The 14254-nt window shown below is 47.3% G+C and overlaps 1 protein-coding gene across 7 annotated transcripts in view; it reads right to left on the bottom strand.

Moving 5' to 3' along the window:
• LOC126548188 (uncharacterized) overlaps positions 1-14254 on the bottom strand; it is an 85891-nt gene that overhangs the window by 47162 nt on the left and 24475 nt on the right. For all 7 annotated transcript variants that reach the window (XR_008609122.1, XR_008609124.1, XR_008609123.1 and 4 more), the window contains one exon: positions 8635-8796. Coding sequence is in view for 4 of the 7 variants with exons in the window: in XM_055063170.1 (XP_054919145.1) it covers positions 8635-8796 (162 nt within the window). In the remaining 3 variants the exon portion in view is untranslated. The remainder of the gene's footprint in view (positions 1-8634; positions 8797-14254) is intronic.

The raw sequence follows: 14254 nt of genomic DNA, 5'->3' as shown, positions 1-14254 counted from the left end.
AGCTCTTGCTCTACAAGAAGAGGCCCAGAGGCGGTTCTCACCGGTCCTGGAAGCCAGCAACGGAGAGCCACATTACGTTATTCACCGGTAAGGGCTCCCTAGTACCGCGAGTAGACACTATCAGGGTCCTAGGAATGTTGATAAATCGAGTCGAACAGGGCCAATGGAGCCGCCCTCAAATGCATTTGTTCCAAGACCGAAAGCGCCCTCGGCCTGATCCGAAGAATCGCCAACAGGTACCGCGGAATCAGGGAGGACAATCTGATCCGGATTATCCACGCCTTTGTGCTATGCCACTTCGCCTATGCAGGGGCTATGCACAACTGGCTCGTGTAGGAGCGCAACAAGATCAATGCCCTAATCAGAAGAGTCTTCAAGCTTGCCATCGGCCTTCCCGTCCGAACGCACACAAAAGACCTCCTCAATTTGGGAATTAATTCACAGCACGTTCGAAGAAATCATTGAAGCCCAAGAGTTTTCCCAGTTTGTCAGACTCTCTGGTACCCCAGCAAGCCGAGCCAGACTTGGCAAGCCGAGACGTAACCCCATGGTCGTCAGTCCCGACGCTGTGAAGATGCCCAACGACGTAAGATCCAAGATTTACACACACCGGATGCTACGCAATATGCATCCCACCTACAACGAAGGACGAAGACGAGCCAGGGGTAAAGCTCTGCTCGCCAGTGCCCGCTTGAACAAGGACCGAACATGCTTCGTACGTTCAAGAAGGCTTCTCCTCAGTGGTCATCGACTGTGATTTTAAAGTCCTTAGCCGCGCTACCATCCGCACTTCCAGTTCCAGCGTTGCAGAGTAGGTCGCTATTGCTCTTGCACTGATGGACAGTGTACATGACACGATTTATTCAGATTCCAAGGCCGCTGTCCGGGCCTTTCAGATGGGAATGGTGGCTCTCCAGGCCCTACGTGTCATCCAAAGTGCTAAAGACATCAAGACTCTTTGGCCTGGTTCCCTGCGCACCTTGGAACCATTGAGGTTGCCTCGATCAACCCCAACGAGGAGGCGCACTCGGCTGCACGAGGTTTGACTGACTGTGCGCTGGGTAACGCGTCACCTCCTGGGCGACCCCAGCCTCTCTGCTCGTACAACGAGATTTGCAAACATATAATGATCTGTCAAGATGACTCCTGCCTTTACCGCACTCCTCGCTGTGCAGGGCCCAGGCAGTCACTCTCAGACTTCTGCAAACAAGCACTTACCCGAGCCCCGCTGTGCTGCACACAATGTACCCCGAACGGTTCCCAAGCCCGGACTGCCCTCTGTGTGGTGATTATGCGGACTTCGAGCATGTTCTGTGGGGCTGCGCCTCTGCTGGTCCCCCTTTCACCCAAGAGGAAATTATGAAGCTCATTAGGGCCCAGGACCAGACCTCTCAAATCCTGGCAGTCCAGAGGGCTCACGACAGGGCTGTCAGGTTTCACCTGATGGTCCCCGAGTGGGCCTAGCCAGGTGACGTCGAGTTTGCTTGCGTCTATTGTGGACCAAATAAAGTTGTTTCACTCACTCGCACGCGGCACCTCAGTGGGAGAGTGCCGTTCGGCCCACTCAACCATAGTCTAGTACGCTCTAGCGACAACACAGGCCACCCCTAGCAAGCCACAATCTCTCTGGCTTGACGCCGAAACAACCTTGATGTTAATGTGGCTTCACCCTTCCGCGCACCCTCTGCGTTTGCGCTTGGAGGCCGTTCCAATCTCTGAGGCTCATTCTTCTGCCTGGCCGACCTACTGCCTTGACTGCACTACGCAAAGTGCAAACACTACATGTTAACTAATATGTACACAATAAGCTGGTATGGTTTATGTGGAAACAAAACATATTATGTTCAATGGCCGCTTAGTCAGGGATTTGACTTTACTACTTTTAAAATGAGAATACTGTTTAAACGGGTATGGATTGTATGAATGAATGTGTGGTGTTTAGTGGCGCAAGGGCCAAATATGGTCAAAGAGTGCCATGCCATTTTAATGAGTTCACAGTAGAGTGATGAGTTGTATGAAGTTGAAGTGATGTGGCTGTAAAGGGCCTTAAAGATGGTCGCTGTAAATTGCGTAAAATCTACGTGTAATAAGATTATGGCAATGATTAATGATATGTACTATGAGCATTAAGATGCATTGCGAAAGAACAATGTGATATACAAAATACATCAGATGCTAGCATTGGCTAGAGCAGCACTACTGTCTCACCGGAGCCCTTGAAACGCAAGGGCCTGGAGGCATGTGCTATACAAAACAACTATCACAGCGGCACCTTCTGGGGAGAGGATGCACTATGAATTTAATGGGTTTACAACATGTAGGACAACATCATTCAAGAAAGCGAGGACTGCTTTGGTCTTAAAAAGAGGTTCTTCACCAAGAAACATAGCCGGATGAAGAGGGACACAATAGCGGTATGCAAGAGGAAGATATTTCTTCCTCCCTCTTTCAGCTTCCCAACTCCAGGAAGACGTAGAGCCAAATGACAACGAAATGCGTCCAGCACGAGGATGGACGGCAACGAAAACAGTGCGCCGGGCCGCCTACACCAGACGGACTTTATCCAGTGGAGCACAAGATTCTCGTTCATCCAGCCTTTCTCATGGCATCTCCCGACCACATTTTTTGGCAGCTCCTCACCTTTAGGCACTGTCTTGCGCTTGAAGACGACATAGGGCGGGAGCTTGCGTCCTTCTGCCGCGCACGACAACATGACGGTAACTCGCGTTTTGTTAGGTGATTCAATACGTCAGATTTAGAAATAGAGGGACCAACAGCAGCGCTAGATACGCCAGCATGTGACTGAAGCGTCTGTGTAGAATTCAGTGCAAAGGTACTGCGAGCTCAGGAACGTGCTTTGTGGCCTCTACAAAGGATATATCACATTCTATCACCTGCCACTTCCAGGGCGGTAATGCTTAGCTGGAGGCATTAGGCAATGTTCGAGAATTGGGACATCCATTTCTTTGCTAAGTTCTCTCGCACGCCGTGAGAAAGGTAGTGTCACATAGAGGGTCTATTACGAAAAAGTGTTGCACACGTCAATTTGTTAACGGTTGTGGAGCATGGATGTTCCGGATTAGAGTGCACTTTAAGAGAATAAGTGAAGCTGATGTATGTTCTCTGAAGATGGAGTGACCACTCATCTGGCTCTACGTATAGGTTTATGACAGGGCTTGTTTAAATGCGCCAGTGGCCAGGCGGATACCCAGATGGTGGGCGGGATCTAGCATCTTCAGCGCACTTGGGGCGGCAGAGTGATATAAAACAGCACCATAGTCCAATCGTGATTGAATTAGGCTCCTGTAAAGGTTTAATAAACGCTTCCTGTCGCTACCCCATGTTGTGTGGGATAGCATTTTAAGTAAGTTCATTGTTTTTAGACATTTTGTTTCAAGATAGTTTATGTGTGGTATGAAAGTAAGCCTGGAGTGAAGTATAACACCTAGAAATTTGCGCTCTCTCTTGACAGGTATTTGTTGTCGACACAGTTCTTCAAAAGGATCTGGAACTAGGCCTCTCTTTCTTGTAAAGAGAACATAAGAACTTTTGGGCGGGTTGACAATAAATCCTTTTTGTCTGCACACTTATACCCGTGTCACACGGGCGTTCGGAAGGCCTTCTAACCGATAGTCAGTTGACCCAAAGGTCAAGTTCGAGCTGCTACACGGGCGGTTTCGAAGGCAGCCGAGTCAATAGTCTATCGAGTCAACGGAGCACCCTACAACTCTATCGAAATCTCGATGGCCTTTGAGCAACGGAAGCGGAAACAGCGCGAACATGCCCTCTCTTTCACAGTGTGCTCTTACTCACGGTTAGAAAGAACAAATTAAACCAAATGCTCTATAGGTCTCCTCGATTTGGCTGCACCTTTTGCACTAGTTCAGAAAAGTGTTATGCCAGTGCAGCGCCAGTTCTTGAAGTGTGAGTGTAGCGTGACACTAGCGCTTTCGGTGGAGCGGTCAAATCGAGGACAAAAGTGCAGAAACGTACAGGCCTTCGTCTGCTGCAACTGGGCGGCTGTGGCTTTTCTTTTGTTGGTGTGTTATTTTGTTGGTGTGTCATTATTCAGAAAGCATGACCAAGCGTGGTTTCCACACCTTTCTGAATCATATATGGCACGTTTCAAACGACTGACCGATGTGGTTTTGCGCAAGCTTAACGTCGAGGTAGCGGTAAGCTCGTGAAAATTAATACAAACAACCGTGACCTGAGGGAAAATCCCGGCCTTCAGTGCACTTAGCAGCAGTTGAACCCGGAAAGCGCCCTTAACAAGATGCTGCATACACACCCTGAAGAAAACTGGTGCCCATGCTCCGTTACTAATAGCAGGCGCCGTCGATGCCGTCTACCAACACCCGCACAGCCACGGAGCCGCATGTGTCGTCTGCTATCAAAAGCCTTGCACTACGTGCACGAGAAAAGAATTTGTGGAGAGTCTAGTGCTGAAGTGTACATGAACTCGTGCAGCACGACGTCAAATCAAGTGCCGAAGTGCAGGTGGCGCTAGCTGCACTGGCAAATCGAGTGCTAGAGTGCTGCACCCCCTGAACTAGTGCAGAAAGTGCAGCCAAATCGAGGAGACCTTAAAAATACTATATATGAGTGTTATTCATTATTCAATAAAGTGTTTTTGCCACTTGACATGTGCGAACGCACACCAAAACGGCAGCCGCATCGAGTGGCGCAAACGTTGCCGCAATTTCGCTACTCAACAACTTAAAAACTAAACCTATATGTATGGCAATGTATTAACAACTTTTTTTTAATGTATAACCAAACATAAAATAAATTATAGTGCTTTTAAATGGTTTTAACGTTGTTTAACTTTTCCAGACATGAAAACGAGAATAAAGATCCGCAGCGCCACACAATTTTGCGAGAAACGCCTGAACCACTCAACGGCCTTTCAAAAGTGCCGTGTAGCAACGCGACAACTCTGAGTCGATAGAGTTGTGGCGTTTCAAAGGCCGCTGACTGGAAGGCCTTCCAAATGTGCCCGTGTGACACAGGTATTATTAGACACCTTGTTTAAACCCTGGTGTATTAGTCTCTCGCACACCGTTAGGCTGCAGGATTTGAAACCTATTTGTGTGTCGTCTATGTAAACGGAATAAAAAATAGCTGGTGGTAATGATGTACGGAGCGTGTTCATCTTAACGACAAAGAGCGTGCAACTGAGTATGCTTCCCTGCGATACCCCAGTTTCTGGTATGAATGTACGCGACAGTGCATTACCTATTTTTACATGGAATATACGGTTGTGAAGGTAGCTTCCTATAGTGTTTAGCTTATTGCCACGGATGCCCAGCACCAACAGGTCGCGCAGGATTCCATAATGCCAAGTTATATTGTAGGCCTTTTCCATATCAAGAAACACGGACAAGGATTGTTTATGTACAAAGGCATCATGAATGTTTGCTTCGAAGCGCATGAGATGGACGGTTGTAGATCGTCCTTCTCTAAAACCGCACGCATATGGATCAAGAATTTTTTTTTACTCAAGGAAGTGTAAAAGGTGACGCTTTATCATTTTTTCAAAAAGTTAGCACATACAACTTTTGACGGCGATTGGGTGGTAACTTGTTACTAATGTGGGGTCTTTGCCTTGTTTCAGAATTGGGACAACAAGGGCTTCTTTCCATGCAGTAGGAAGGTACCCTGCAGTCCATATAGCATTGAAAAGTGCGAGTAGCGTCATTTGAGTATTTTTATGGAGGTGTTTAATCATGTCGTACATGATCCTGTCAGGTCCAAGTGCAGAGCTCTGACAGCAGTCAGGGAGGTTCTCAACTCGGCAATATTAAAAGGCAAGTTACAGGATTCATTCTGTTGGCATTTGCGGTCGATGGCCTTGCGTTTTGCTATTTGTTTGTGCTTTAGGAATGCCTCGGAATAATGGAAACGCGCTGAAAGTGTTCACCAAGAGTGTCAGCTTGACCTTCCGAGCTGTTTGCTTCATCGTTCACAAGGGGCAACTGATGAATTTCGTGTCCCTTTAGCCTTTTCAGCCCGTCCCATACTTTAGCTTCTTGAGTATACGAAATTGTACCCGAGAGAAACTTCTGCCAGCTTGCCCTCTTTGCCTGTCGTCGCATCCTTCTTCCCTGGGATTTAACCTGTTTAAATTCTATTAGATTTTTGGCTGTAGGACATTCACGTAGTTTGCCCCAAGCTTTATTTTGTCTCTTCCGTGCTTCTCTACAATCGTCATTCTACCAGGGAACCCAACTTTTGAATGGGGTGCCACTTGTATGAGGAATGAACTTTCAGCGGCGTCAATGATAAAAGCATTAAGGTATGAAACAGCATGATTTATACTAAAATTAATTAGAAAGTCTCGTGACAAGTAGGTGGATTCCTTAAAAGCTTCCCAGTCGGCTGAGGCCAGTTTCCAGCGTGGGACATGTGGAGAGGAACCATGTTGGATTACTAAGTTCAGCGTTACTGGGAAGTGATCACTTCCAAATGAATCTTTAATTACATCCCATTCTAGATCAGGGAAGATAGAAGGGGAGCCGATAGACAGGTCTATTGATGAGTATGAGGATTCTAATATGCTGGTTCCTTCTTATTGAAGAGGCACACACCAGAGTTTAAAAGGAAGTTTTCCATGAGTCGATCTCTCGCATCGCATCGCGAGTCTCCCCACATCACGTTATGAACGTTAAGATCTCCCATGAGCATGTAAGGCTCGGGAAGCTGAACAATGAGGTTATAAAAGACTTATTTTTTTCAGATGATGGTTCAGGGGTATATATAGGGTACATACAGTGACCAACTTATTAAAAAGAATGGCCCAAATTGACACTGCCTCAAGGGGCGTCTGAAGGGCGACGTGTAGGCAAGCTACAGACTTGTCGGCTACTATTGCTACACCACCGGAGGCTTTAGCCTTGTCACGGTCTTTTCAGAAGATGGCGTAATTTCCAAGAAAATTTGTGTTCGTAGGTTTGAAATATGTCTCTTGAACACAAAGCAACTTTGGATTATGTTTGTGTAGGAGTTCTCTAATATCATCAAAGTTATGAATGATTCCTCTAACATTCCATTGTAGTATTTGTGTCTCTATTATGATAAAAGTGTTTTGTGCTGTGTAAGAGACGAAGATTAGCTTGCGGGTCTCTTCCAGGCACCGTGACGCGAGCTTTGTCACCGTGACACGGCGTCACTGCCGGCTCACTGCTTGTGGGCCAGAGAGCCACCGGACGTTGTTGCGTCGCCGCCCCCTCACACGTCACATCAGCAAAGGTGTTCTTGAACAGGTAGGATACTCAACTGCGTGCCTCCTTGAAAGTTATGTTTTCCTTTACTTTAACTGTTACTATTTCCTTTTCGTTTTTCCATGATGGGCATTACCATGAGTATGCAGTGTGCTCCCCATCACAGTTTACACAGTGGAGAGAGTTCTCGCAAGATTCTGAGGTGTTTTCATGGGCACTGCATTTCACTCAAGTTTGACAGCCTTGGCAGTTCTGTGAACTGCGGCCAAAATGCTGGCATTTGAAACATCTGAGGGGATTTGGCACGTATAGCCTAACACGGAGATTGATGTACCCGGCCTCGATGGACTCGGGCAGAATACTTGAACCGAATGTAAGTATCGTGTGCTTGGTGTGGATTTCCTTGCTGTCACACCTCAATTCCTTTAACGCTGATGACATTCTGCCCACAGAAGCCCTCCAAGCCCTCAGCTTCAGTTAGCTCTAACAGATCATCATCCGAGACAACACCATGGGAGGTATTCATAGTATGGTGTGAAGTTACTGTTACTTGGGCATCCCCAAATGACACTAAATATGGCAGTTTTTCATAGTGTTTCTGGTCACGGAGCTCCAAGAGGAGATCACTGCTTGCCATCCTGGATGCTTTATAAACTGTGCCAAAAACTTCGATAACAGACTTCAAAACAAGGAATGGTGAAATTGTTCGCATTGGTTTGTCTGGTTTTTCAGAATGAATGACATGGAAATGGGGGAGAGAATCTTTCTTGACGACCAAAAACTAAAAGACTTCATCGGTGCGCCCTCCTTTCTGAGGGCGATCAGGAAGTGAGCGAAGGAAGTAAGCATAGATGAATATATAGTTTTCAGCAGTAATGCCAGCCACCCACCATAAAGCCCTACAAGAGGACGCTACAGGGCCTTTAAAAACAGGTCCTGCAAACGCTAGCTGAATATGACACAACCTAGGTAGGCTACTCACACACGGTTAACCCTTGCTGTCTAGAAAATCAGAAGTAATGCAGCAAAGAGGAGAACACAGGAAAGATTAAAAGTGAGAGAGAAAGACAAAGATTGGAGAGGAGGATAGGAAAAGGCAACTACTGATTTACCCTTGATGGGGCAGTCCTGGGGTACCATGTACTTGAAGCCGTGGCCAAAAGTGTGTGTTGCCTCCGCCGAGGGGCCTTAAAGGTCCAAACACTCAGCCTCAGCTCAACCCCAGGATCCCCTTTTCCATGGACACAGCTAAGCGACATATGGCTAAATACAGGAGAGCTCAACCCTCATGTGCTCGGGCACGTGGTGTCGCAACACACCAAATGCCTGCTGACGCAGACGCCCCTGCGGAGTGGGTACGGTTTAACGAGGTTTTACTGTACATTACGCCACACACATTGGCCATACTCACACAAGTGCGTCCTGGAAGAACTTTAAGCACCTGAGCTCGATACCAGTTTTTGTCGCCCTCAAAGAGGCAGATCCAGAAGGAACCCTTGTTCACCGTTTCGTCCGTTGGCGCCTCACTCTCGGTGCCGCATGTGTTCAGCTTTTTATTAAGCTCTTCTAGGACCTGCATTTCAAGGGCGAAAACAAAAGCTTTTTAACCACAGAGAGACTACCTGATTTTTTATGCACACTTGGCTCAAACAAAGCATGAATAGATCCCACCAAGGCTAGCTTACCAGTGACAAGTATATGCTGATAAAGTTTTACTGGAGCAAACTATTTCACTTTAACAAACAAATTTCACAATAGCACAATGTTATAATGAAGCAGGATGCATTTCAAATATAGCATGGTGCATATGTTTACAATAAATAAAAATTCTGCAAATATTCAGAGAATTAGGCTAGGCAGTGGTAGAAACATTTTTGAAACTGCAAGCCACAATTAAAATGATGTCAGGGCTGAATAAAATCACACGTGAATGACATGTAATGAACACAATGAATGAATTTTATGACACTTAGTATATTCACCTTAGCAAGCATGCTACTGTGGTTGTAGTTCACACGTAAGGTACACTGTTCCCAGGTTAATATAAACTGCAAATATTAAAACAACTTATTTCCAAGCACACTGAGCAATCTATGCTCCTGTATACAAACTTCACTCAAATAATCATATCTATAGACTTTTGTGCAGATTGCCATATTTTCTTGAATTCAGTCATCCTCTCAATCTAAGCATGGAGCTTTACTCAATATGGCACAGTGCTTCCCCCAATATTTGAAGCTATCCTTTATATTCTAGTCATACATTTAAGTTGATCTTATGAAATAGGTATCTTTTAAAAACTGCAGCGTTGCATACTAGTTTCAAGGAGCTCAAGCCGTGGCACAGAGAATGCCACATGATGCTATATTATCACCGATTACAATGGGAATGTATGTGGTGACAGCAAGCAGTATCAGTTGAACACTTCTAAAACAAATCCCTGTACAAACAAATAACTTGCATAATGAAACATTTATTATACCCTGGCTGAATTTCTGTCTTTTGTATGTGTTATGATGCTTCTACAATGAATTTTCCTGTACAATGAAGGAATTTGGCATTCATGACGGGTGATCTGTTGCTTTGCAACACACACACTATACTGGCACTGCAAATGTTCTCAATAGCTGCCGTTGCAAGCTGTGGTTCGTATAGGGAGTACTAGTTGATACCACAACAAAGACTGTGCAGGTGGGTCCAAACTCCACAATAGCTATGGTAGCACTTTACCACCCACAAAGGAATTCGGGTGGGCTTAATACCTAAACACTTTGATGAGCTGCACTTTGACAGCAATAGCATGCCATGTAGCTTGATTCTACGCAGTTACCTCTGAGTGGCTTATCTTGCACCAAGTATCTCTTGAACTTATGCTACATAAGTGTTTTTTTACAGAACATGCATAGACTTTAGGAGCAGTCTGGTGTGCAGTTATTACAATGAAGTGACCTGTATGGTGAGTGATTCTGGAGGTCCCAAGTGCTTCATTATAAAGGCATTGACTGCACTTTCATCAAAGGACTGCACACACAAAAATTTGGTATCCCGCTTTTTTTTTATTATTATATGGCTGCCAAATCTGCAACCATGCTAGGAGGCCAAGTTAGAATAGAACCTGGCCCTTACACAGTCAAAACATGTCACAAATTACAGGTCACTCATTGCGAAGGCCTCCTGTCAAAGCAGAGATGCTGCAACTAAAGCTAGGAGGAGAAAGGCAAGGTGCCGCAATGTGCCATGAGTCATGAGAAGATGAGCTATGCATATAAAGGAGTTTAGCTTTGATGAATCCTTTTGTTTGCACTGCAGGAGTTTCAAATCATTTTGCTGCAAAAGCGGGTTTTTTCTTGAGACCTCTCACAGACTTTCTTTGCACAGAAGAAAAGGAATTTACGACATCGCTTGACATGCGGAACCTGACCTGCTCAGGCATGCCCAATTTAGGGTTGAGCAGGCAGACGTTTATAAGTTGTTTACCCTCTTCACGGAAAGTGCGGGAAGTGAATGGTGTTGTAAACATTCACTATGCTTTATCTCACCTCGGCAGCAAACTTCGGGCATTATCTCAGCGGTGTTCTTGAGACTAATGTCAATATCAAGGGATGAAGGCCTAACTTATGATGCCACACAGGCAGCTTGCGATGTCATTGCAACAAAACAGTGGTGTCATCTAGCTAGCTGGTGCCATCTATCACTGCCATGGCAAAACACGGCGAAACACACTGCATGGTAATCAATGGCACTACCATTTCGTTGCTGAGAAATTGGCATCTTTTGAGCCGTATCACTGCAGACGACACACACTTGCATTTGCCTCGCATTGGCTTATTTCAGGTAGCAGATGCCAGCATACATGCTCCGCTATCTTCATTTCATTTCAGTTTTTATTTTCCAGAAAAAAAAAGACTTTTCTCGTAGGGGTATCTGGGCAAAAGCTGTATTTTGACAGCTTGACTGGGCCCGGGCAACCTGGAAACATTTAGCAGTGGTGACATTCTGGAGATGAAACAGATTAATGATAAAAGCATTAATAACACATACAGGTGACATGCACATTTTCTTCCACATATATACTAACACACGCATATATTGTAAATACACAAAATAACCCAAAATTGGAGTACAACAGCTCACAGATATCAGTAAAAAATTTATAACACATCTATTTCCAGCAATAATATTGTTACGTAAGAAGACACAGACGAAAACCTCTATACAAGTATATTTACAGGGAAATACGCCGCACTTGGCCCAGAGGCAACAGCCTGCGCTAGCCTCTAATCGTCGTCGTCGTCGTCTTCACACTGCTTGCCCCTTCGTGATCACAAATACTGTTCCGTACCACTACCTCCGGCGGCAAAAGCGCCCTCCCGGAGCGACGAAAGGCCAGACTCGGAAGCAGTGTAGTAGGCCTTGAGCCTACCGACGTGCACAACATCACTAGATGCCAGAGTAGAGGACGAGGTTAAATTGACGGGAGATTTTTCGTACGTCACCTGGCGCAGCATGTGGTAGGGCCCTGTGTATCACGAAAGGAGCTTCTCTGAAAGTCCGACGAGACGAGAGGGCAACCACAGGAGCACGAGCGCACCAGGCGAAAACTGTATGTCACGGTGGTGGGCGTTGTACTGACACTGCTGAGTGGTTTGCGAAGCCGTCAGTCGAGTACAAGCAAGCTGGCGTGCATGGTCAGCGGAGCGATGGCGTCGCGCCCATACTCGCTTCTTGAGATCGCAGAAGGAGGAAGTGCCGTGTCTAGGGGCAAGGTCGGTTCGCAACCGTCCAGCAGATAAAGTGGAGAAAATCCAGCGGTGTCGTGCCGGGAAGAATTGTATGCAAATGTGACGTAAGAAAGGGCAATGTCCCAGTTGTGGTGGTCCTTGGAAACATACTTGGACAGCATATCGGTAAGAGTACGGTTTAACCGCTCTGTCAGACCATTGGTTTGAGGATAGTATCAGGTAGTCAGCTTGTGTTGAATGGAGCAGGAATGCACAATGCCGGTGATAACTTTTGAGAGGAAGTTACAACCACGGTCAGTAAGCAGCTGTTGCGGGGCGCCATGAAGCAAGATAATGTCACGCAAGAGAAAGTCCGTGATGTCAGTGGTGCAACTGGTAGGGAGAGCCGGCGTGACAGCGTATCGGGTGGCACAATCAGTTGCGACGGCTACCCATTTGTTCCCGAAGGATGATGTGGGAAAGGGACTGAGGAAGTCTAATCCAACACGAAAGAACGGTTCCACAGGGACGGTGATTGGCTGGAGATGACCGGCAGGTAGTACCTGAGGTGTTTTCCGAGGCTGGCAGGGATCACAGGCAGCAACACAGCGTCGGATGGCACGAGCAAGACCAGGCCAATAGAAGCGGCGGCGGACGTGGTCGTACGTGCGGGTTACCCCAAAATGTCCTGCAATGGGTACGTCATGCATCTCAAAGAGCACAGTCTGTCGTAGATGTTTTGGCACGACAAGAAGAAGATCAGCTGCAGTTTGGGCCAAAGGACGATCGCTAAAGCAAAAAATATCGTGGTAGGAAAACAGAACGTGGTAGAGCTCGCGAGCGTGCTCGGACGGCATGTCGGGCGCAATCATTTTCTGTAAGTCGGCGATGGTACAAGTTGTCGACTGCGATGGTAGAGGAGGATCGGCTGAATTGTTGTCTACTGCAATAGATGCTACTGAGTGATCCTCGAATGAGCAAAGCTGGGCCAGAGACATCCCGCGTGACAGTACTTGTGTCGTCAAGCCAAAATTGACCACTGGCAGGCAGACGCAATTCACCGTAATAGATAAAACTGTATGAGGTACTGTGATCCCGTGTGTAAGGAGGATGTCTTGCATAGGAACCGCGATGTAGTGATCGTCGGGGATGGGTGGGGATGACATTAAGTCAACGTAAGTCAATGCCAAAGATGGCAAGCGAACGAAGTCGACAAAACTAAGGCGACTGGGGTGTGGTTCAGCGGGATCCAGAACAGGCAGATCAAGGCGGAGAGTACTGGCGGAACATTCGATGAGAGCAGAATGTGCGGAGAGGAAGTCTAAGCCGAGGATGATGTCGTGGGGACAATGGGCGATGACTGTGAATAAGCACGATAGTGAAGCGATCGGCGAAGGAGATGCAGGTGGCACACACACCAATTACGGGGGCTGTTCCGCCATCGGCGACACGGACAATAGGCATCGTGGCGGGAATGATTATTTTCTTCAGCCGGTTACGAAGGTCAGCGCTCATTATCGACAAATGCGCCCCAGTGTCGATAAGAGCAGACATAGAAACACCATCGACTTGCTCGTCAAGAAGGTTCAGATGAGTGGGAAACGTCAGTAGAGGATTTGGCGGCGTAGGGAGCAATGCAGCATCACCTCGAGGCGCTGCATCGTCTAGTTTTCCGGCTGGGAGCGGCGTCCGAAGGGAGTCGGCGAATAGGAGCGATGGGGCTGGGGAGAGCGAGACTGTCGTCGTTGGGGCGAAGGCGAACGAGAATAGGGGCGGTTCGGCGCAGGAGAATCAGTGGCGGCATTATCGGAGTGTGCGGCATAGGGAAGAGAAGGGCCACGTGGGGGGCAAGAGTAGGCAGCATAAGTAGACCGGGTCAGTGAATTCCAGCGACTGCGACAGTGCCAAGAAATGTGCCCAATTCGATGGCAGTCATAACAAATGGGCTTGTCGTCAGCGGTGCGCCATTCAGATGGGTTGCGGAAACGTGGTGGGTAAGAAGATGCGGGACGGGGCGGAATTGAAGAAGCCGGGTGGGTATCAGGGCGATGGGCCGAGCAGATGGTGTGAAGACTCATGTTTTCGAACTCCTGGCAGACAACTGCCTGGATCAGGGAAACCGTGACTGTAGGTGCGTTGGTGGGGCTGGAGTCGAAGGCAGCCGGATAGGCGGCCTCGATCTCACGCCGGACGATCCTGGTGACATCGCTAGTGTTGTTGGGACAAGGAGCGTCGGCACAGGAAGATGTCGCTGGGGTGTTGGGCAGACGGGTAAACTGCTGGTCAATACGTCGGCTTTTAGCGAGTTCC

The sequence above is a fragment of the Dermacentor andersoni genome, chromosome 1 (genome assembly GCF_023375885.2).
Source record: "Dermacentor andersoni chromosome 1, qqDerAnde1_hic_scaffold, whole genome shotgun sequence".
NCBI classification, from domain to species: domain Eukaryota; kingdom Metazoa; phylum Arthropoda; class Arachnida; order Ixodida; family Ixodidae; genus Dermacentor; species Dermacentor andersoni.
The sequence above is the reverse complement of the archived record's forward strand: the minus strand, read 5'-3'. Positions and strand labels throughout refer to the sequence as shown.